Raw genomic sequence first — 23,768 nt, forward strand, 5'->3', positions numbered from 1 at the left:
TCTGCTATGAAATTTCACGAGGTCAAAAGTCAAAGACAGATATCCTAAAAATTACTTATTAAAGGCCAATTTTGTTTGGCGTAAAAAGATGGTGGTGTATATGACCGGAGCGTGCATTGGCTGTATATCGTGTACATATTGCATGGGTGGTGGGGTAAATGGAAAGATAGTCCCTCGAATCATAGTCATAGAGTCCTTCACAAATGCCTCGCACACTGCCTGTGCTCATCTGCATCTGGCATGGACATGGTTGGTCACTGATAATTCCAACATTTGTTTACAAATATAAATCAGTTTTACTCAGTTATTATAATAGGAAAGTTAACAAAACTTAAGATACAGATGCAGATGAACTAGCTTAATCAGGCTATTTGCATATATCGTGTTGAACTTGTCAAAAGAAGCAGCAGGCAGTGATTTTTAATGGACAAAATTTCACAAATTCGTGAAAATCAAATTACCGTAAACCGTTTTTTACGACACTAAAAATATCGCTTTTTCTAAATATTTCTGATTGACTGATATAAGAAAATAAACCAAAGTTTTCTGAGGTTGAAATAACTCTTTATTGTTGATGAAAAGTCTATTTTAAGTTATAATAGTACATGTATATGGTTTTGGTTACTGTCGCAATTTTAATGCAAATTGGTCTGATGCTATAGTGGGTTAGACTCCCGAGGCAGTCTATTGCGATCACTCTATCCACTGTGCCGGGCGACAGGACGAGGCCGGTTCAATGCGTCCGGGTAGTGTATAGAGGAGGTCGCAGGAAAGATTTCTACACTAGCTCTATCTTTTGAAATGACAACAAACGATACATTTGTTTGCTCTTGCAAAAAGATGTGTTGGGTCATCTATAAATGAATGCTTTCCTCAGTATGGATTGATATACCATGTAGTGGTCAATACGACCAGCCCAGAATTTCGTGAGGTGTGCTAAGATTCATCCTGACTCTCATGCGCTTGCGTCACCACTATCGGGATCCTCAATTGGATGATCTCAAAACATTGCGGGTCAAGATAGCTAAGATTTGGAGGTCATTCACAATCAAATACCCAAGATTGTTGTAATCAGAGAATTGATTGACCATTTACAATCATTTTGCGAAAACCTTGAAATTATCAAATTTGATTCTTTTTATCTATTGTTCATATCTGCCATTTTTCTATTTTATTTGTTGTCTTGTAAGATGAGAAGATTAAACACCTGGATTACACATGAAATTACACTCCGGACGCAGTGGGACGGTAAGCTTAAATCCAATTAGGATGACGCAATGGATTTACCCGGGAGTCTATTATGAAATGTGCACGTGTTATGATATTTAGAGATATCATCAAAATGAAAAGAGCTCGTCACTCGGTTTATTCGTGGAGGGGTTTTAGAAGTGAACATACTGGTACTTCTAACCAACCTATTCCTGGCTTCGTTGGCCAACATATCGTGAACGACATGCAACATAGACTCCTATTTTCAAGTGCCTGTGGTCGAAATGGCTCACGTTTGAATTTCCCGCGCGTCGGGGGGAAATCCCAACCTCGACCATCATGTCGACCTGCGTGCAAGGTTGACAGATTCAGCGAAACACGTGTGACGTGTTGATATGTGCAAATATGTCAAAAGCTGCTGGAACGGATTCATTCTTTTTCCAATATTTCATCAAATTCAACAAACCATGGCCTAGAAATACGTTAGTATTCATCATAACTTCCCAGTAGATTGGTAAGCATGCTAGAAAAGGACGCATGTTGGCTGATTTTGTCTCACTAAACAAACAAACTTGAAACTACTAAACTTCCAGGTCTTTTTTGGACTTCCCTTTGCAGACTTCTGAGTTTTTGCCACTGCTTTCACATCTACATTACTTTACTACTACTTCCTAGTGTGTTATCTGCTGGTGAAAATGGGCACCAGTTACTGATTCAGTGATTGGTCTCTTCTTGTTGTATCATCTGGATACGGTACCATGTAGGCCTATTGAGATGTACTTGGGCTCACTTTCAGTTTCACTTTCAGATCACCTCCAGGGTTGGCTGTAGGTACCACCATTTTGGCTAGAACCTGAAATCCAAAATCAATTGAAACTCCTTCAAAATGAAGTGAATGCCCATCGAAAACCTAGGAGGCTGTTCTCTAGAATACAAACAACAGATGACTCCCACTCTTAAAATTGGCATTTACTTTGTTTGAAAGAGATTTAATTGCTTTTATATTTCAAGTTCTAGCCAAATTGGTGGTACCTAGGGCCTATAGTCTAAGTTGACCAAGTAGCCTAAGCTGAGAGACAGAGCAAAGGCCACTGCTATCAGCCGACATGGCCTTCGACTGTATAATAATGATGATGATGAGGAATCGAGGGTCTGTAAGGGATTAAACCATTGCGTGGTGAAGATCTCTATCAGGATTCCTTGCTCCTTCTTAAATCCACCTAAATCCTTTTAAAACAATATTTTAACCACTTGATTCAGTGGGCTGTGGACTGAGTGAGAGAGCTAGGGGAGGCAGAAACTAATGTTAAAGGGAAGGGCCCGCCAAAAAATGGGGAGTTTTGGACGGCCCGGTCAAAACCTTCGGCGGGAATAAGGTTTCATTGATAAATATAAGGAGTTTCAAGGCCCCCAAATTACTTGTAAGGTTCAATAGATACTGGCCTTTCATTGGTTTACCGTTTGCGTATCATTTACATACTCTTATCTTGAAAAATATGACAATATTTACGATCACGTTATTGATTTTTGCAACATTTTCGGTAACGCGCCCCTTGCGGATCTGTAAGGTACCATTCGGATGCTTGAAAAATTAATGTTAGTGGCGTGGCTCCATCTGCTACAGCTGTCACCGCGCCGGTGTTAGTCTCACGTCTTGGCGTCTGCACCACCCTTCGGGAACACCTCAATGCCGTTGGCGTACTGACGAGACCAGCGTCTCTAGAGGCTCCGACATTCGCCATGAGCAGTGACAGGTCACTTGGCTGGAATGGCCCCATCTCCTCTTCATTCATGTTCATTGCCAGCAATTCTGGCAAATATCTTGAGTCGTCATGGTTGTCAAACAAGTCTTGGATAATATGCTGCTCCATTTCTTCTGTACTGTTCGGATCAGGGGCCTCGCTCTCCACCGGCCCAGAATCCACCGGCGACTCGAAATCCATACTACTATTCTCTCCATTTTCCATTTTCTCCTCTCTCCAACTCACTACTATCGCTATTGACTGCGTAACATACACTAACATTCTTTCGCTATCATTGCTAACTTCATTTACTAGAACACTGGCCTCTTTGTAGCCGATTATGTAACCCATAGTGGAAACACCTGACAGCGCCGCCCGGCAGGATACACGTGCTACTGGCATATTTATAACTCGTAGTAAATAAGGTTGTAAAAATATGCAAATGAGATGCCGTATATGGAAACCATGACGTCACTAAGCAGTGCTTATTTCTGCTACGGGTGGCGCTGTTGCTTGCTTCTGGAGGCGCTATTCAACCTCTTTAAGATCTCTTTCTCTATTCTAGCCATTGCATCACATAGTGGAAGAAACATTGAACTGTTGACACAATGAATCCATTGGACGGCTTTGAAAGGTTTATGGAAGGTCTGCGTCCACATGGGCAGAACCAGCCTGGCCAAGGGCAGCATCAGTTTTCAAATCGTGGCAGAAATGGACGAGGAGGACCCAGCCTACACCAAGGAATGGGGCAGAACCCGAACCATAATCAGCACAGATTTTCATTTGGTCCCGGAAATAACTTTGCAAGAGATCAAATGGGACCACCACTTTGGGATCCTGGTGCTGGCCGAGGTCAACAACATGGGAATGGGAGGAACTATTTTTTTGGGCAAAATGTACGAGGACGTGGAATGCCTAATTTTGGGCAACAACCTTTTTATCAGGGCAATGTTGAGTTTAATGGTGTGCCAAGGATGCCAAATGCAAGATCAGCTGGTATCTCCAGACCACTCGGAAGTGCTACTCCTCCCGACGCCACACCTAGGCAAAACAGCTCCAGTGTTGGTGGAGGTAGGTAAACATGGGGGCTGATTGGGGGAAGGAGGAATCATTACACAAACAAGCTTTTCCTGGCAGACGTTTTACACTAAGATGTTGGAAGTTGGACGGCAACAGTAATCAAAAGCTTTAGTTATTAGTTAGGGTTGCTCTATGACTGAAAAAATTATTTTCTCTCAAAAAGTTGGATCAAGTAAATTGTTTGCCCTTTCTGTTTCTCTGAGTGATAGTGTCAGGACACCTTCCTTTTGAAGACAGCATTTATCAGTCCCAAGAGTATCCTTAATAGCGAGGTGAAAGTTTACTATTTTCCTTTCTTTGTGTCGGATCGTAGGCCAGCCTAACCAGAGGAAGATATACCTGCCATGTCAACAACACGTGAATGAACTGAAGGTCAAGGGCAACGATCTGCACAAAAATGGCCGCCACGAAGAAGCATTAGCTTACTACAGCGAAGCCCTAGACTTGGCGAGGCAAACGTTACCCCCAAGTAACGCTAAGCCCGTCAGTAACAGGATGTTCGCTCAGTTGTTGAGTAACAAATCGTTGGTGTTGAGTCTTACTGGTCATCACCAGGAGGCTTTGATTGATGCGAGAGCGAGTATTGATTGGGATTCTGCTTGGTTTAAGGTAAGTTAATCTATTTCTGGATTAATCTAACATTGTTATTGTGTGCCATGATATCCTGATGAAATTGATAAATTTCAGGAAAACACCTCGCTTGAATGTGGCCTTTGTTGAAATGAAAAAATGTGATGGCTTCCTGCGTCATGCTGCAGTGAATTCATGACTTCATGCACCATTGATCGTTGTAGTTTGCATCGATGTTACTGTACTGAAATGTGGGTTTGGTGCGACATGTATCTTGTCCCCGAAGTGCTGCACTCGGCAGGAGGAAGCTATTGTTTCTCTAATCAGTTTTCCTCCCCTGTAGGGTTACTGGCGAACAGTGCAGGCTCTCAAAGCTGTCTCACAGAACGACGAAGCTCTCAGAGTTGCAGTCAATACATTGATGATGATTGAGCTAACTCAAGATGTGCGCGTTAACTTCTTGATGGAAGTTATCCTGTTGATTGTACAGCTACATGGTCCTGGTATGTATTGTAGCAGTCATTTCTTCTTACTATCTGCATAGAAACATTTTGAAAAAGTAGCCTGCAATTTATAGATATGATCGAGTGTTACATGCGTAGAAATGCGTATAAACATTCAAGATATGGTAATAACTGCCGGTTTGCGTCTCCAGCCTTGTCGCATGCGCATATTGAGATAACCCTTTACTTCAATCTCCGTAACTGAGATGGCGTGTTTTAATTTCCTGCAAGTTTAAAGCATAAATCAGTAAAGTGAAATATGATGATAACATAGGGATAATCTAATTTGAAGGATCACGTTGGCTGAATTACAATACAACCATACAACAAGCTGGCCTGCCAATTGATGAAGGGTTTTAAGCCATTTAGTATATTCTGAATCTAAATTATCTTTCCTCCATTGTTTGAACAGGAATTGTAAGTATTTTATATATATGCACAGGTACAGGTTAATTGTTTTATGTTTATATATTTTTAATTTGTTGCTTAAAGCAGATCCTTATCAAGGCGTATCTATCGTATCATAATGGCAATAGCAAAAGTTGATACACGTTCTCATGGATACCCAAACAGCTCTGTTTTGTGATTGCTTCTTGTTACAAAGTCAATGAGTGACAGCACGCTTTGAAGTAACAAGTGCCCTGTAATTGTATCTATCGGAATTGGCTCCATTGAGGAGATCAGTGGCATAGCACTGGGGTCTTAGTCGTAAGGCTAGTGAGAAGGTCGCGTATTCCCTTTGGACTCATCTCCGTCCCAGCAACCTTGAGCAAAACGCTTAACACTACAATGCTTTGTTCTCAAATGAGACGTAAAACCTAAGTTCTTGTACCTTGTGTCTATGATACGCCAAGCAAAAGTGTTCAACAGCAACATTGTTGTGCATGCGGACATCAAAAGCCAGGGAACACACTTCACTCACGCATAAGCCAGGCCGATATTCTCTAATATCCAAATACCTCATTTATGATGTTGTGTTGTCATTTCAGCTGATGAAGTCCTGCCAGGGTTTGGCATTGATGCACCAACTTGGATTGAAATATTCAAGAGGCTCGCCTCCGAAAACAAGTGGCATATCATGAAGTTGTTATTTGAGGAAGAACTAGACAACATGGAGCAGTGTGGAGAGAACGTGTTTCTGATGGACCTTGTTAAGTACTGCTGCCAGCACCGAGATGCCATGGGATGGGGTCAGAAACTTGCCATAGATCTTCTACAGAGAAAGTGCAAATATCCAAAAGAGAAAGATGAGGCTGCTAATACTTGTACAGTGCTGAGGAGTGTGCTTGACTTGGGACTTCAGTCAGGTAGGAGCGCTGTGTGTTCTGCGCTGCCCATTATCGTCTGCTAGGCCACCAGACCAAAATTAAAAGTTTACGTTTGCCACCATATCATAGTCCCAGAGCAACAAAGGGGGCATCAGATCCCCTTGCTGCCTCCGTTATTTCTAGCCCCAGAGCAACAGAGGGGGCATCAGATCCCCTTGTTGCCTCCGTTATTTCTAGCCCCAGAGCAACAGAGGGGGCATCAGATCCCCTTGTTGCCTCCGTTATTTCTAGCCCCAGAGCAACAGAGGGGGCATCAGATCCCCTTGTTGACTTCCGTTATTTCTAGCCCCATAGCAACAGAGGCCTTCGATGCCTCCCATTATTTCTAGCCATGTTATATGTATTGGTGTTTTTAATCCTGTGCTCTTTCTACAGTCAGCTTCCTGCTCTTGAAGTACCTTCTGACGAATTATGACAAATTACCAGCGCGGAGGAACCAGCGGGATATTAACGGCAATACGCTTCTGCATCTTGTGGCCTTGTCCAACAATCCAAACCAAGAGATAGCTCTCAGGGTGTTGTTGAATTTCAACCCCGATTTGACCATAAAGAACAACGATGGCCAGAAACCGATCGACTGTGTTGACAAGTCCTCTCCCCTGTATAAACTGCTGGCATGTGAAGAGAAGAAGAAGACAGGTTTGTAGTTTTTGGATGGGGAGGGTGATTGGTTTCGATGCAGGGTTAAAGAGGCCAACCGAAGTGATAAGCAGAGTCTCGGCAGAGACAGGGGCGCTACCAGCTGTCCCACATATGGAAGAACATCTTGAAATTGTACATGAACTAAGCACGTTATGTGTTAATGTTTTTTGCCTTTCTCGGAGCTATCAAAAGTGTACATTAGACTAATGTATATGATAAAGCTGACCAGTGTTGGAGTTTATTGTCTGAATTTGAACTCTTCCTTAGTTCATACAAGTAGAAAATGCAATAATAAACGGAGAGCAGTAAATCTAAAGAACAGTTTGGGTTTTTTTCGTGCAGAGGTTCACTTGAAGGAGATGAAGCGGTTAACAGCGGAGGGTGACCAGCACGTGAAGATGAGGAAACACGACAAGGCTCGTTCTTCTTATGAAAAAGCAGTAGCACTGTGTGAGATGGCGAAAGTGACCAAGAGAGAGGAGTCCTTGATGCTGTGCAAGCTTTCTCAAGCCAAATTCGAGGTTAACCAGAAAGGTCCAGCTCTGACAGACGCCATCGCTGCTGTGAGGAAGGATACATCATGTTTTGAGGTAAGCTACAGATCTATTATTTCAGTTTGGGGTCACGTTAGTTTTTGTTGAGAAAATTAACCCTCTTAGTGAACACTCGTGGTATGGGTACTCCAGAGCTTGTTAGATATGGTGCATATTGCATTTTGAGATTAAACTCTTCAATAAGTGCCCAAGTGCTACCACCACCTGTCCTCCTCATCTCTTGTTCCAACTTTTATATTATTACTGATATTTTGTTTTGACAATTGTCTCTTTAACAGAGCCAAAGACAACTTGCAAAGGTCCAAGTAGCTCTAAGTAAATACGATGATGCTGCAGCGACATTGTTTGCTGCATTCGGAATCCTGCGGTCAAGCAATAGTGAGCGCTACATGGATGAGATCTTGTTTGACCTAGCTGTGTTGTCACCAAAGGTTTCAGGTAACTATAGTCATACAAAAACTATGTTTGTGGGTAAGAGCGAATTGGAACGAGTCCATTTCGTTATTGTAAACCTGGAAATATTTGCGGCTTTGTATTGTGTTGTTTTGTAAAATTGCAACTGATGTACTTTCCAAAAAGTCAATTTCCGACCATGAAAATTTCCATATACTTGAAAATAAGCTGAAATTTCTCCTTTTAGTGTTATGTTTAAAGCATGCCAGCACTCCAACAACCTGTGTATAACCCTGTAAAGAGTAACTTCATTGCAAAAAAATGATAAATTGATTTGTTAGATTCTTTCCTTTGTAGGGAAATCTCCTGGAAGATTCATCAACCGCTGCGTGGCAAAATCTGCTATCTGGAGCAACGTGGTGACCCGCCTTAGCGGGCGACGAGCCTGGGAGTCTCTCTCACTCATCTTCCTTGGTGGTGGAAACGGCCACAAGAAAGGTGTTGGTGGCGTCGCCACTGGCTGTAGTGCCAAGAAAGTCTACCTTTCGCCAATTGTGACGGAGTACATCAACGATGTTCGCAGTTGGAAGGACGGGATCGAGGATCTCTTGGTGGAGTTGATCGTTCATGGTGCCGATCCAAATAGAATAGTAGACCATCGAGATGAGCATCCCATGGTTCTTGCACTCGATGCCGGAATTGCAACAGGTAAATGGCAAATTGTTTTAAGGTATCGCGTAGGGAATTCTCCAGATTCGGGCAGGCTCTCCAGCCTGCCGAGCTAGTCTGTCCTGGGAAAGGAAAAAGTTATCAATATAGTTGGAAAATCTGTGTTGGCGTCTTTTAACGAGGTATGGCTCTCTGCAGTGTTGTTCATCTGTTTTCAGCAGCGGAGAGAATTCTTGCATTGCGCTTAGTTCAACATGATTGTTTTGATTACAGGAACCTACAAACTGCTGCGAACCTTGTTCAAATACATGACCAAACACACGGACAGCTTGGGAAGGAACCTCCTGCATCACGTCGCCATCCTGTACCACCGCCATGCCCAATCTATACCCAACCTTCCCGAGTTGTTGGAGGTTCTCATCGACAAAGGCGTGGATCCTTGTCAGAGAGACAACGATGGCTTCCTTCCGATCGACCGCGTCATCCGCTTTACCCATCTCTATGAACTACTCACAAGGATGATGGAGGTCAAAAAACAATCTGAAAAAAATACTGAGGCAATAAGAAGAATGGAGGCAGCAAAAGTGAGCGCACAGTCAAGTAAGACGAAATCAAAACCGAGGGATAAGTGCGGGAAGTGTCAGGATGATTACTACGATGCGCACGACTTACAGCTAAACGACTCTGAGAAGATGTTTAGACTCTGCGCTGGGATTATCAAAGAGAAGAGGCACGTTAAGGCGGAGCATGAGCGATGGTTGAAGAAAAGCCAGACGTTGATCATGACGATCATGATCAGCGAAAGAGGTGGGTTACATTTTATCAATGCTAAATCCTTATCTACTGTTTACCTGTCGTGGGTTAAAGCATGTTTTTCGGCCAGTCCCTATTTTAAACTCCTTTGATAGTAGTGTAATGTTACTTATGCTATCTCTGGACTTTGACTTTCGTCATCCTCCCACACCAAGCCTATTGATTGTTTCTAAAATACCAGGAACGATACACAGGCCTGCTATAGAATGATGGCTTTATGATAATGAACTCCATACTGGCCCAACAAATTTGAGAAATCAAGCAAAGCAATTCAAATCCTAGGTTTTCAAAAGTATGATTGGCACTTCACACCAGGTAAATTCTCTAATCCAAACTTGTTCATACGTCGTTCTATGTTCCAATTGCAGAAGTCCCCAAGTACTTGGCCACTTTGGATTCTGCAGATTATTCCGTATTCGTCCATTTGGCAGCTAAGGAGCATTGGTGGCTGGTTGAGCGACTGCTTGATGCGTACACTGCTGCTTCCCATTGCACAAGTGACTTGGCCAAAGATATTGATCTCACTAGGTTCTTTGGAAGCACTGGAAACTACCACAGGTAAGGTGTCATCTTGAGCCAAGCCAATGGGCCCCGAGTTTGAGTCCATGGTGAGAACCAAAAAAATTCTCTTCGGCTCTTTGATTTTTAAAAGTCTGATTTTTGCTTGCCGTACTTACATTCTTCACACTGGGTGATATGAATAAAGACTAGTAAATGCTTTTATCTAAAACTCCATGTACATTTACACAAGGCCTTTCTGTACAAAATTGAAGTAAAAGCATTTGCTAGTCTTTATTCATATCACCCATTGTCATATGTTGATTAAAAATCTTTGCAGGTCATCTCCAAAACGTCGCTACCAGGCCTTGGAGAAGATCCTGGAAGCTGGTGCGTCTGTTACGGAGCGTAACACAAATAACACCTTACCACTTGAGGCAGCTGTGAGCGGTGAGGACTGGGGAGCCATCTCATTGCTCATCAACTATGGTGCCAGTCCTGTCGTGCTAACCTTGCAACAGGGAGATACTCCACTCCATGTGGCTCTTCAGATTGCCATGAGCAAAGATGGAGGTTGGTATTGTTTCATTTTTAGTTGATTCACCTTTAACTTCAAAATGATGGTCACCTTTTTTTCAAAATAATGGTCATGCTTTGCTCTGATCAGTAGAATCTTATGCAGGGACTGACAAGGGTCCAGTTTGAAGCCCAGGTATCATAGTCCTCTCCGAGTATATCAATCTGCATTTGTAAAGGATGTACAAGGTCTTTCCATTCAGAGGTATTTTAGTTATTCCACTTGCTCCAGTTAAAAGCTTCCTAGATGAAATCTAGAGTTCCGAGATCGTGTGATTCCTTTAAGCTGAGAAGTATCATTTTCATTTTGTTTGTTTCAGGAAATTTTGGAGCCCTCCGGTGCCTCCTTGATCTCCATGCCAGTGATTCGGAGAAGTACTACTATCTTCATCCATCAACACAGGACAGTGCTGGAGACACCTTATTCCACGTTGCCGCCCAGGGTCAGTGCACCCGCCTTGCTCGTAAGGCCGTAGCCTTCCTGTTCGATAGCGGTGTGAACCCTAATCTACGCAACAAAGCGGGTAAGACAGCACTGCAGTGTCTGCTGAAGAAGGATGATCCACGTGCTCATGACATCCGAATGGCAAGTGAGAAGTTCTCTCTGCCTATGAAAGCTACTAAGGAGAAAACTGGGAAAGGGAGGAAGAAGAAAAATAGCCAGTTTGTTGTTGAAGACAATGCTGAAGCTGTGGTAGCCGATGAAAAGGTACAGGGTCATGAACCTCAGAAGAAAGTGGATGTCGCCGTGAGTCATGCGGTGAAAAACAGGGTTATGTGGTGCAAGGATGAGATACGTCAGTTCCTTGAGGCGTTGGATATCGAGTTGCTGGTTGCTGATGATGATGAGTCTGAAGAAGAGTTCGAAGATACTATGAGTGATGCAGCCCAGTCCAGTCATTATTCGTCCCCAGAACTAGATGAATCTCGTGTGAATGAGGTCGTTGTCGAGAGCGGCCTGCTGAAGGTTGAACAGAGTGGAGATCGCGACAGCAGCTTTCAGACATGCAGTGAAGGTGAGGAAAATGTTGAAGAGGAGCAGACCTCAAGTGATCAGACTGCTAACACAACAAATGGACAGGCGGCAAACAATAGGGAGGTTAATTTTGATGAGATTGACGACGTAGAGACAGTCCATGTCCATGACATTCGCCCTGGAAGTGTGCATGATGTCAGCGACCCTGATATTGGGACCTTCCATGATGAAGATGGTGAACAAATGCTCGTTTTTAGTGACCCTGATATTGAGAGCAATTCCAGTCATGATGGAGGCAGTGATACTAGCGATGTCGAAGATGATTATGAAGTTCCAGAAATGTCAACACTGGGATCTACACTTGAAGAAGCAACCTGGGGACAAGGCAGTGAAGTCAGACAACAGAAAGACGGCTCGACCACTGAAACTGTCAGTTCTGTTCAGAGCATTGATGAGCTGCAGCACCAAGATGATGTTGCCGCTGATACCGAGTTCGGTTTGGATGTTGCTGAGTCCACGAGTGATGCTTTCACTACTGAAAATAGAGTAGACACAGTGGAGTCAAATCAGAAAGAACAGAGTACACTTCTTGATGCTAATGCCAATGAGTCTTCTTCGGTGAATGAGAAAGGCAAGGCAGTTGTCCAGAATTGGGGGAAACATGTTGTGGTGGAGCTATCAGCACTACTTTCTGGGAAGACAGAAAAACAACTCGGTGATGAGGAGGCTCTTCCTGACAAAGGATCTGCCGATGTTAGTGATGGTAATGATGATGACAATGTTGATCATGAGACTGAAGGAGACGGAGTTGCCGAAGAGATTCCTGTACTTCTTCTAGAGAAAACAGAGATGGAACATGAACCAGGTGATAAGCAGGCATCTGCAGATTCTGATCCAGAATCAGGAGATGTTGATGATGATGATGATGATGATGATGATGATGATGATGATGTAAATGACATAACTGAAGGAGTACTTGATGAATCTGTCTTCAATGACCTCGAGTGGGACATGGAATGCACAGCAGAGGTATGGAAGATCCTGTGTAAAAAGGACATGGACTTCAAGATGAAAGCTCTTATTGTGAAGAAGCTCAAAATGTTGGGGGCAGGCAACCACCAGAAACGTCTGAGTAAACGACTCCGAAATGTCCCGAAGAGTATTCTCCTATATGAAGCCAAGCTGACCAAAGCTGCTCGAATCATCTGGGAGATAGGCATTGCATTTTCTTCCAGGAGGAGTGAACTGCCAAGTATCAGACTTGGAAATGAACAAACTGAAGTTGAGACAACAGGCAAGATATATGCCCAGGTTATCAGGATTTGGGACATTGTGTTTGACCATGACAACATCTATAGGAGTGTCCAGAAAATCGTTGGGTCGCACAGCAAGGGAGAGCAGTGCCTGATCCAGAAGAACTTGAAAGGAGTCAAAGGTAAGGCAGTTGATTACTGGCAAGGTGGAAAGCGACTTCCTATGCTCTTTACAGAGATAGAGGGCATCCTTGGGCCCTTGGATCCTTCTGACAAGAGATGGGCCCGCTTCTTTCCTCCTGCAAGCTCCAAGGAAACCGAGTACCACATCATGAAATTCTACTCCTTTGACTCTGCACTTGTCAACAACATTCTTCACAACCAAGGTGAGAAGTTAGACTTCCCATTTCGTGTGACAGAGCTCGAGCATGCCATCATCAACCTCCAACCCAAACAACCTTGCCCCTTGCTGCTGCTAGGACGGAGTGGAACTGGGAAGACAACTTGCTGTTTGTACCGTTTGTGGACAAGTTTTGTCAGGTACTGGGAGAAGGCATATCCAGAAAGTCCAATCCTTCCACGTGCTGCTGCCTTTGTCAGTTCTCTAGAAGAAGTTGAGGAAGAGGCTGAGGGAGAAGGGGAGAACAGTGAAGGAGAAGAAACAGACGGCTCCGATGACTCCGAAGATGAACTGGAACCGTCGGACGATGAGGATGAGAATGCTGTGAATGAGCCCGAGGTTGTCTATGAACATCTTCACCAACTCTTCATCACAAAGAACCGTGTTCTTTGCACAGAAGTTAACAAGAACTTCAAACTGCTGAGTCACGCCTTTCCAAGAGCCAAGGCCCATGTTGATGTTGAGAATGAGCCACTACCCCACCGCCTCCAGCTTGCTCATCCTTGCTCCTTCCCATTGTTTATCACATCAAGACAGTTCCTCATGATACTTGACGGTTCACTGCCTGAGCCCTATTTCTTCCCTAGGAGCCCAGATGGTAGCATTGAACGAGAGATTGCAGGGTGGGGAAAGGAAGATAACCCGCTGAACCTCATCCCCGACTTTGATGATGATGAAGATGATGAGCCTGTTGAACTTGGTGATGAAGCAGCTGCAGAGCTTGACCCTTTGGTTGTAGAAGCCCAAAAACAGCCACAACAACATCTGGATCCGAGAAAAGAAGTCACGTATGAGGTCTTCACCTACCAGCTGTGGTCTCTAATGAACAAGAAGCAGAAAGCTACTTGCCACCCATCGCTGGTTTGGACAGAGATCAACTCGTTCATCAAGGGTTCCATGGAGGCCTTGAACAGCAAAAAGGGCTACCTTGAAAAGGATCAGTATCTGCAACTGGGGGTAAAACGTGCTCCTAACTTCACCGGAAACCGAGACCAGGTGTACGCTCTATTCAAAATCTACCAGCTGCTCATCAAGCAGAAAGGGTACTTCGATGAAATGGATGTGATCTTCAGTTTGTACAATCGTATCAAGACCATGCAGAAACCAGAGTGGGCCATTCATCAGATATATGTAGATGAGACGCAGGATTTTACGCAGGCGGAGCTCTGCTTGCTGATTCGGTGCTGCCAGAATCCCAACGACATGTTCTTGACTGGTGATACTGCTCAGAGTATCATGCGAGGCGTAGCATTCCGATTCAGTGACCTCAAGTCATTGTTCTACTACGCGAGGGAATCCCTGAAGGCGATGGGGAAAACCGAAGCAGTTGGCATTCCACGCAAAGTCTACCAGTTGACTCACAACTACAGATCGCATGCCGGCATCCTGAACCTTGCGTCAGGTATAGTGGACATCATGCTACATTTCTTCCCCGAGTCATTCGACCATCTTGACAAAGATCGAGGATTGTTCGATGGGCCAAAACCAGTCCTGATGGAGTGTTGCGACTACAGCGATCTGGCGATGGTTCTAAGGGGAAATAAGCGTGAGACATCACAGATCGAATTTGGTGCGCATCAAGCTATCCTGGTGGTCAATGAGCAAGCCCGAAAAAGTCTGCCTGAGGAGCTGAGCTTTGGATTGGTGTTGACCATCTACGAGTCTAAGGGACTGGAATTCGATGACATCCTCCTGTACAACTTCTTCAAAGACTCGCAGGTGAGAATTATTTCATCGTAAAATTACATCTTGAGTTGGTTTGTTCAATGCCCTATGAAACAGGCAATGCTTGATACTTAAGGCCGATGAAATTTGATTAATAGTGAAAAGTATCATTCATTCAGTGAAAACATTAAGTTAGGTGAAACTCTTGGTGCAGGCACTCCAGATCAACCTTTGGATGAACCTAAAGTCCTATTTGGTTATTTTTCGTTTTCTTATCACAGCATTTAGGAGTCTTTTGCCAAAGAAGTGCAAATAGTGAAAAGTTTTTGAGGCATTGCAAAGTTTCATTTCATTACAGGCCAAGAAGGAATGGTCCATTGTGCGGAACTTCCTGGACGACTTGATTGAGAAGTACCAGACACAGGCGAAAGACAGCCGCAAAGGAGACAGTTTCGCTGATATCAATATAGGTATGTCGTCTTGCCTGGGCGTCGCAAATTCTCTCATCGGAATACTTGTAATGGCTGTGTGTTCGTTGTATGGATTACTATTTGGTCAATGCATGTATTCAGTTGAGGATTGATACCAATATGTCATCAATTTGTAGTGTGGTCAACCACCCTAGTCCCGCAGACTGAAGCATCTCGCAAACGCTCATCTTACTCCCAACAACCGCTGATCTCAGCAACCTGATAAATTAATCTGCAGACAAAAGATCTTGTAACAGCAATTTAAATCGCTCGTATGTGTGGTGCTTTAGATTGAGAAAGATCCAATCAGAATATAACCGATTGCTCCTAATTGTCATCTATGATTTTATCAGATGTTCTGAATAATGCCAACCGGCCAAGACCCCTCGACTTCGACCCAGAGAAGCACAAGATCCTGAACTCCGAGCTAAAGCATCTGTACACAGCCTTGACTCGGGCACGCGTCAACATCTGGATGTTTGATGAGGATGAGGAAGCTAGGAAGCCCATGTTTGAATACTTCCAGGCTCTCAATTTGGTGCAGAGCGTGGCAGTCAAGGAGGACCAGGATGCTCAGCAAGGTAATATCATAAGGAGGTTAGACACTTTGACTGAAGACTTGGAGTACCACTCACCGGGTATCCTCTGAATTAGGGTCTACCAAGACATTATTAGATTAGATTAATGAAGTTCTGAGTTCATTTTTTCGGCTTCTCTTTCCAGGTATGTTGGAACTCTTCTCCAAATCGTCAACGAAGCAAGAATGGAGGGAACAAGGTGACCAATTCTTCAAACAACGGCTGTATGGGGTCGCTGCCAAATGCTACGACAAATCCGGGGACAGAAAGCTTCGTCAGTTGTCATTGGCGCATCAGCAGGCACTGGAGGCGAGCCGCATCTTGGACAACAAGCGCATGTTGAGAGAGAAGTTCATGTTTGTGTCGCTGGAATATCTCAAGTGTGAGCACTTCATCGAAGCAGCCAAGTGTCTGCAGAATGCTCGCGAGTACGAGTTTGCTGCCATCTTGTATGAAAAACTCAAGGAGGTAGGCATTTCTTTTATTCTATCACCCCCATTTCCAAAGGTTTTAGTGGATCTAAAAATCTCCAAATGTGACTGTTTCATCAGTCGTCAATTGGCATTGTCCAAAGTGCTGTGTGCCAAGTCATATTGGATGAAACTAGTGAATATCTCACTTGTTTCACTGTGGTTGCCCGCGTGTCATGTCCATGATTGAGAGAGTCCTCATCCCTGTTCATGTGGTTCATTCTGTTCATTGGGGAGTATTTTCTGGTGTAGCCTGTGTTGATCTTGTTTGCTTGGAAGATTCTTCACCTCTCTCATCTAAACTCAGCCATCCTCACACGATATTTGCTTATTTCAAGTACACAAGAGCTGCGGACATGTACAAGCGTATCAAGATGACCCAGAAGACAAGTCGAATGCTTGAGTTGGGTAAGGACTACGGAGCTGCCATACGGCTGCATTACGATGAGAAGAGATATGATGAGTCGATTGCCGTACTCCGGAGATACCAGAAGACTGTCCAGGTGAGGCTCTTATCATTTTCTTCCCTCCATAGAACACCAGTTGACTGCTTGTATTTTCTATCTGGATTGTCCAACTCATTTGAATTGGGATACGGGTGGTTTAGACCAAATTCATTGGGTAGAAATCAGCTTGCCATTCTAGGCATGCACTGAGCATGGCTTTGAAGTTTGAATACACACTTACTCAAAGGAGGACTAGAAATTATCTGAGCTCCTGATGCAGGGTTATAACCCGAGAAGAGAAAGGGGACAAGTTGGTGTTGGTTCTTGGGGAGACTTGGGAGATCTGTTTTCATGTAATGATATTGTAACATATTTCGGTGTTAATAATCGGTGTATATTGAACTTAATAGTACCTTGGCTTATCAGGTATTTATATAATATGGACCAAAAAGATTATTTGTGAATGAAAACCTACCAATATGTAGCTTGATGCGTATTTCTTGCTTCAGGATTATGAGAAAAAGCGACAGCCAGTTCCGCGAGAAATCTTGCGGCGGAAACCAGACACCAAATTCACCATGCGACACTTGGCGTGGCGCTCGGCTGAACAGCATTTCAAAGTCGGGGAGAAGAACAGGAAGAGAATGATGGAGGCCTTGGATAACCTCACCCTTGAGGATGCTGTCAACTTTCTTGATGCACATCGAATGAAGCCACTGGCTGCTGAACTCCTGCTGCAACACGGTGGGTGCACTTTGTGCAGCGAAACATTTCACTTGAGTTGACAAGTATTCCGGTTCAGTGTGTGATGCTACAGTAGTACAAAATACCGCTCCAATGACATAGTGCACTATGGCGCATTACCAGATGCTTAGCTTTTCATCATGGATGTTGTCGAAAGCCGTAGTGAACTGTGGAATGTCCCAGAGTTCATATTTATGTAATCAAATAATTGGTTTCAGTTGATGTATAAAGTTCATTTGCTGTCTATTTACAGGTAAAAATGTCGAGGCAGCCAGGCTCTTTCGTAACTTGGGCAAGATCAAGGAAGCCATGAACTGTATCATTGGATACGAAGATGACCCAGATGTACGTAACCTACTGGCCCATCTGAAACTGGCACACGCTAGGATTCTGTTGCAGCAACCCAAGGCAGAAGAGGTCAAAGAATTGGTCAAAGAATTGGTCAAAACAGCACGGCCACTCTTCGAGAAGGAGCAGGACCTTGCCAGAGCAGGCGAATGTCTCATGTTGCGAGCTTGCTCAGGTTCTACGAAACAAAAGGAGGATCTCGACTCTGCAAGTAAATTGTTTGGGAAAGCAGCATGCACTGTTGGAGAGGTAGAGTGTGCCTATCAGTTGGTAAAACTGAGTCCTGATTCTTGTACTCTGGCAGTGTGTGATTCAGTGCTACTGAGAGCATTCAAGAAAGGTCTTGATTTGGTCAGTGCGCTGCTACATCCCAGCAACGCTCTTGCGAGGGAAGCCGTGAAGCTGTGTGAGAGTTACTATGGCCTCAGGACCTCAAGTTCACCGAATAAGCTTGAAGTACTTGTCCATGAAGCACCACGCATCCTGTCCAAACATCTGGTTGCTCCGTCCAATTCAGAGATGGACAAGGCTGAAGTTCATGCCATGATTGTCAAAGAACTCCTTACAGAGAAATTGACGGTACTCAGCCAATTCGTCCGTGGAAAGATAGAGAAGAAACGGCAGCCGCTGATGCCATGTGCCACATATCGCTTACAAGGTGTGTGTGAAGGAGCAAAGGTGGAGTCCACGAACCAGCGTTGTCCGTTCATGCATCATCAACACACCAGGGATTCTTTCAAAGAACTGGTGCGTGTGACCATGTCGCTGATAGAACTTGACGGCTACTTGGCATCAGCTTTGAATTCGACCGTCCTTGGAGAGAATGAGAAAGAGAACATTCGGAAACTGACTAATGGCAGTGTCTACACAAGCTGTGCTGAACTCGTCGAGCAGTTCTACCCAACGGATCGGATGGAGACCGCTGTCTTCAGCAGCATTCATCACTCAGTCCCCACCATCAGGATGGTACGCAATACGGAAACTATTGGGCATTTGTTGAAGTACGCAGAGGTGAAGAAAGACGAGTATTCCGCACAATCGAATTATGCTGGAATCTTGTGTGCGGATTTGTTCTTCTGTCTGCAGATGGTCTACATGCTGTGCAACAAAAAGGAGAAAATGACCCAAGTTCTTGCCAGAACACAACAGGCCAATCTTCCCTCAGGCGTTGTCGCTGTTGGTTTCGATTGGGTCAGAGACCACCGCGACCCGAGTAAAAAGGTCTCAGTGAATGTTTTCTACCACCTCTTCAATATGTTCCACATCTTGTACCAGGTGAAAGACCCCAAGGAAGCCATTGCGAGCTGCAACAAATACTTCTTCTTGGTTGCAAAGAAAGGAAATCCTCTGATGATGCCGTCTTACTCGAATACCATGATGATGTTGGAGTACCAGTTTGCCCTGACTACCTGCATGTACCTGAGGCATAACATTGACCTGATGCACACCTACATTCCTAAGAGCTACCTGGCACACATCACTTTCTGGGACTCCATCAACAACAGTCACAAACGACTCTCCACTTACTCTTTAGTCCAGAACTTTTCCGTCGAACCAGGCTACCTCAAACGTTTGAAAGGAGGACTGTGGTCGATGGTTAAAGTTTTCAGCGGTTTGGAATCGGGCAGCTTCTACATGTGGTCAGCGTTCAATCCAGAGGGCGAGTCGTGTGTGAATGGGGATGCTGAGAGAGTACTAGTGTTCGCACTCACCCTGATTTTAAACACTAATCTGATGATCCCAAACTTCCACCGGCGTGACTCTAGGTACTCCTTGGAGAATCTCTTGATGTATGATATCAACGAGTTGGATCTTAAAGATAGTCCATGTTCGCAGCGACTGAAGGATGCTGTACAGGCAGTGAAGGCAGCTAAAGGCCACCAGGATATTGCAAAGGCTCTTGGGAAGCTCCTGGTGCAGCGAGGCGAGGAGGGGCTCATGAGGTGTGTGTGGAAGGGAGATGATGGTACGAGAACACCGACTGTGCACTGCCAGAAGTTGGAGAGTTATGATACGCTCTTCCGCGGTTTCCATCACTTCACACACGACGATCTGAGGGAGTCCAAATCTAAGGAGGCCGTCCGTGAGGAGCTGAGTTCTGCAAAACCAGAATCGGAAGAGCAAGTCTCTCTAGCATTCATTCAGAATGTCCCAGAGGAGCAGACAATGACAGAACATGTCACAGAGGTTGCAGCAGACATCATTGAAAATGAGGACCCTGATTTGATAATTGATGATACTATGTGTAGCACATGTGGTGACCGTTTCACCGACGTCAGGAAGGGACTGAATTTTGCTGATGAAGCAGGGGATTTGCAAGCTGTGGAGGCTGGTGATACTGTGACACACATTTCTGACAGCAGGGACGGGTTGACGAAATCAGATGTCATCACTCGACAAGACCATGAGGAGAGTGAGGAGCACAAGAGGAAGGTTGAGGAATGCATAGTGTTCAAAGAAAAACTCAAGAGACATGTGGAGTCTATAGTAGAAAATACCAAGAAGCTGAAGGACTTACCTCACCCATCGTTCCCTGCAGATGAAATGGGGATGCTCAAGCACACTATGCTAAAGCAGTACGAGTCACTTCACAAATGTATTGAAGTTGTGCGTACGAAGCGGGATTGGGCAAATTGGCAAGATGTTAGGGAGGCTGCTAGGAAGCTATTCGAAGCAAATGGGGAGCTGGTAACCAAGGTCCAGGCTTGGGATAAGGAGGTAATAGCTCTTCTTTTCATAGAATTCAGTCGGTCATAAACTCATTTGATTTGCTTTTTGTTGGCAAACTAATAATTTGGGGAATAATTTGTTGGAATAATGTTGTGTTACAATGTTATTTTCTCCCAGTTTGTATGCTGTGCACAATGTACGTGTATCTTACATGCAAACTACACACACCCCTACACGTTGGTTCAACAAAAATTCCAGCCACTATCTACCTCTTAGGCAGATTTTTGCTCTGTAGGATTACCATGCGTGTCGTATATGTTACGCAGACTTTGACATCGATATGTACGCAACAAGTGTCTAAGCTGCAAACAGCTTACGTGGCTCAAAAGCATAGGTTGTGCGCAGCTTCCATGTAAAAGAACAGCATTGTGGCAAATTCTCAGATGAGGATAATTCTATTTTCAGCAAGCAGCAAAGATGTCATCTGCTGGAGCTGTGAACATTGCCAAAGCTGCGACTCCTGAACCAGATCCCCAAGACTTGGAAGATGAGGCTTTGCAGAAGGTCGTGGATGAACCGGACAAATGGAAAATGAAAAAACAGAAACGGCTGAATAAGGCGCGCAGGAAGCCAAACACCAGTAAAAGATAATAATTTTCTTGATTGATTCTTCTTTTTGGTTTTCAGTGCCAGTGGCAAGAAAGAGATTAGTGGTTTTCTGTAATAAAGTCTTTGCCCACTTGTGTTTTTAGAAAGCAAGTTTGCTATGTGCGGTAGATGTTTATTGTCACCTTTTAGTCATAAATTCTTTATGTGGTACGTTATATTGTACACTGTATGTATGTTATCTTTGTTCCGGTAGAACTCGGAGATTATGATTAATTTCATGACTCCCGACTCACCTTTGAGACTGAATTACAGTCATCAAGTGCCATTTATCAGTCCAACTTAGTGGAAGAACACTTTCACATTGATCAATCATGATTACTTGTAAAACAATATCTGAACACTTTGATTTACAACAATATACAAATGTTTGAAGTGTGCATATTTAGCCAGAAATAATGAAGTGATGAAATAGACAACAACTTCATTCATTGTGAAGACTCTGATATTTCTTGATACACGATTTAAGCTGTGTTATATTACAAGTTACCAGTTAGGTATATTTTACACCTGACGACAGATTAAAGTACTGGAAGATTGGTTTGATTTTTGTGCCAATAGTGTGATCTGGACTCATCAAGCAACATCATTTTAGTCAGATACAGGTACATGTACATGAATATCATGATCCTGGACAGGGGTTTTTCGATCTTTACTGAAATTATAATCAACACCACTCGTAATAAACTTCAAATTAACACCATGTTTTTCGATATAAAGTTTTCAATATATATTTCTATACCTGAAGAAAACTTCGTATGAGATATCTGTAATGTTTGTTTTTCTAGAGATATTGCCATGATCAGGGGTGAGATTATTTCCTTGAGATCGTCTTTTCCAAGGTATTTTTCCACAGGTTTATCATTCATGCATCCAACAGTTTATGCTCGAGATACTACTCTTTATTTTACAAGGTACAGCCATGACCAAAATAGATTTCATTCATTTATTTTTTTACCCAGAAAACGTGCTGAGATGACAGACGACTTCATTGGGAGACAAACACATTTGGTCACTTACATTGTTTAGATGCTGCAAAATAGCATTTTTATGCCTATGAACTACTGCCCTGCACGAGCAGGGATTTTTTGAAGTCACAGAGCATCAATCACAGTGTTGGGCTTGACACAGTCATGAGGTTTTTCCTCTTTGTCCCTGGTGCTGGGGCATAAGGCCTTCACCATTTCTGGCGATCTTCCCTTGTCCTTGACCACTCTTATTGATGTGTCCCAAGACAGGCCAAAGGTACAGATATATATGTGGCTCGCAAAGGAAGTCCTATTGCCTCTTTACTTGTTATTGTGAAATTGGTTCAAAATAAACAAACAAAAATATAATTTTGGCCATTGCAGTACTTTGTGAATTGAAGAGTACCGTGACAACTCCCTTACTGGACACCTCTGTTTAGCAGGACATCTTCTCTCATTAGGACACTGTAATTGGTCCTACATTATGTATTAAACATTTCCATTAAATTTGACCTCTTCAGTCGGGACACCTCTCTATTAAAGACAGTATTTGTCAATCCCAAGGGTGTCCTCGACAGAGAGGTTCCATTGTAGTATTAAATTAATCTTCAATTATGCCATTATGTTATAGAAAGGTTTATTCAAGATTACTGCTATATTTTGCCATTTACAGTGAGACATTTGCTTGATTCATTTGTGCGTAGATGATTATGTTGATATATTATTTGGTGCTTTATGATTTTGAAATTTCAAAGTATTACTTGTAGGAGTTCGCTGTTATTTTTACTTTTCTCCTTCCTTGATTTACAAAATGCTTCCAAACTGCCTTATTTGCTTGTTTACATGAACTTAAAGGGAGACAACAGGCAGGAGCTAGGGGGTCTAATTTGTCATCTTCTGGTGACTAGTATCAAGAGTTACTAAGGAACAGTCTATTTCGTCCATGCAATGTAGTGTAACTAACAGTCTTCCAGTAAACTTGTGACCTGACCCTCATGGTCTTATACTCCCTAGAATTCATGTTAGCCCATGACGTTTTGGATACCAATTTCTCTTTGTAATCTATATCGGTCCATTTCTAGCGAACTTAGAATTACTGTTGCCATGCATACAGTATTCAGTGATACATGTGAATTCCTCTCCCAGCCGAATGTGATTACCGTATATATACTTCATCAAGTTTCCATTGCCAAAAAACGCCGTTGTTATACATTATTTCAGAAAATACTTCACAGAGTTTGAGATTATGATCTTCTCTTAAAGATGTGGCCATGCAAAAATTAGGTTTGACTCCCTATCAAGAAAGTCTAGCCCCAACTTCACTGATGTTCAGTCTTGTACTGTCTTTGGGATTTTTGGGACCAACTTTTACCCTGATGTGCAGGGGCATCCTCCTCCATTTAATGTACTGTATAATTTGCACATTATATACTGCTTGTGTTCATAAGACTATGCAATAAAACTGATTTATTTTCAATGAAAATGTCCTTACTTCATTTGGATAACCAGAGACATATCTGATGTCTTTCATGTGCAG

At 43.4% G+C, this 23,768-nt stretch overlaps 1 protein-coding gene across 3 annotated transcripts; it reads left to right on the forward strand.

Annotated features, from left to right (window-relative positions):
• Window positions 1–1,608: 1,608 nt before the first annotated feature.
• LOC135482745 (TPR and ankyrin repeat-containing protein 1-like) lies at window positions 1,609–23,708 on the forward strand. 3 transcript variants are annotated; one of them, XM_064763074.1, is made up of 20 exons: window positions 1,609–1,691; window positions 3,517–4,022; window positions 4,345–4,640; window positions 4,945–5,104; window positions 6,094–6,411; window positions 6,808–7,071; window positions 7,417–7,664; window positions 7,907–8,066; window positions 8,379–8,729; window positions 8,964–9,497; window positions 9,872–10,061; window positions 10,342–10,574; window positions 10,898–14,925; window positions 15,230–15,341; window positions 15,695–15,922; window positions 16,065–16,387; window positions 16,728–16,892; window positions 17,345–17,579; window positions 17,833–20,645; window positions 21,063–23,708. In XM_064763074.1, the coding sequence occupies exons 2-20, from the start codon at window positions 3,560–3,562 to the stop codon at window positions 21,246–21,248; spliced, it is 11,307 nt and encodes a 3,768-aa protein (XP_064619144.1). In that variant the 5' UTR covers window positions 1,609–1,691; window positions 3,517–3,559; the 3' UTR covers window positions 21,249–23,708. The 3 variants fall into 3 exon arrangements, with proteins under 3 accessions (XP_064619144.1, XP_064619142.1, XP_064619145.1); XM_064763072.1 differs by having other exon boundaries at window positions 1,612–1,723; XM_064763075.1 differs by lacking the exon at window positions 1,609–1,691 and adding an exon at window positions 2,239–2,328.
• The last annotated feature ends 60 nt before the right edge of the window (window positions 23,709–23,768 follow it).

Source organism: Lineus longissimus, chromosome 2 (assembly GCF_910592395.1).
Source record: "Lineus longissimus chromosome 2, tnLinLong1.2, whole genome shotgun sequence".
NCBI lineage: Eukaryota > Metazoa > Nemertea > Pilidiophora > Heteronemertea > Lineidae > Lineus > Lineus longissimus.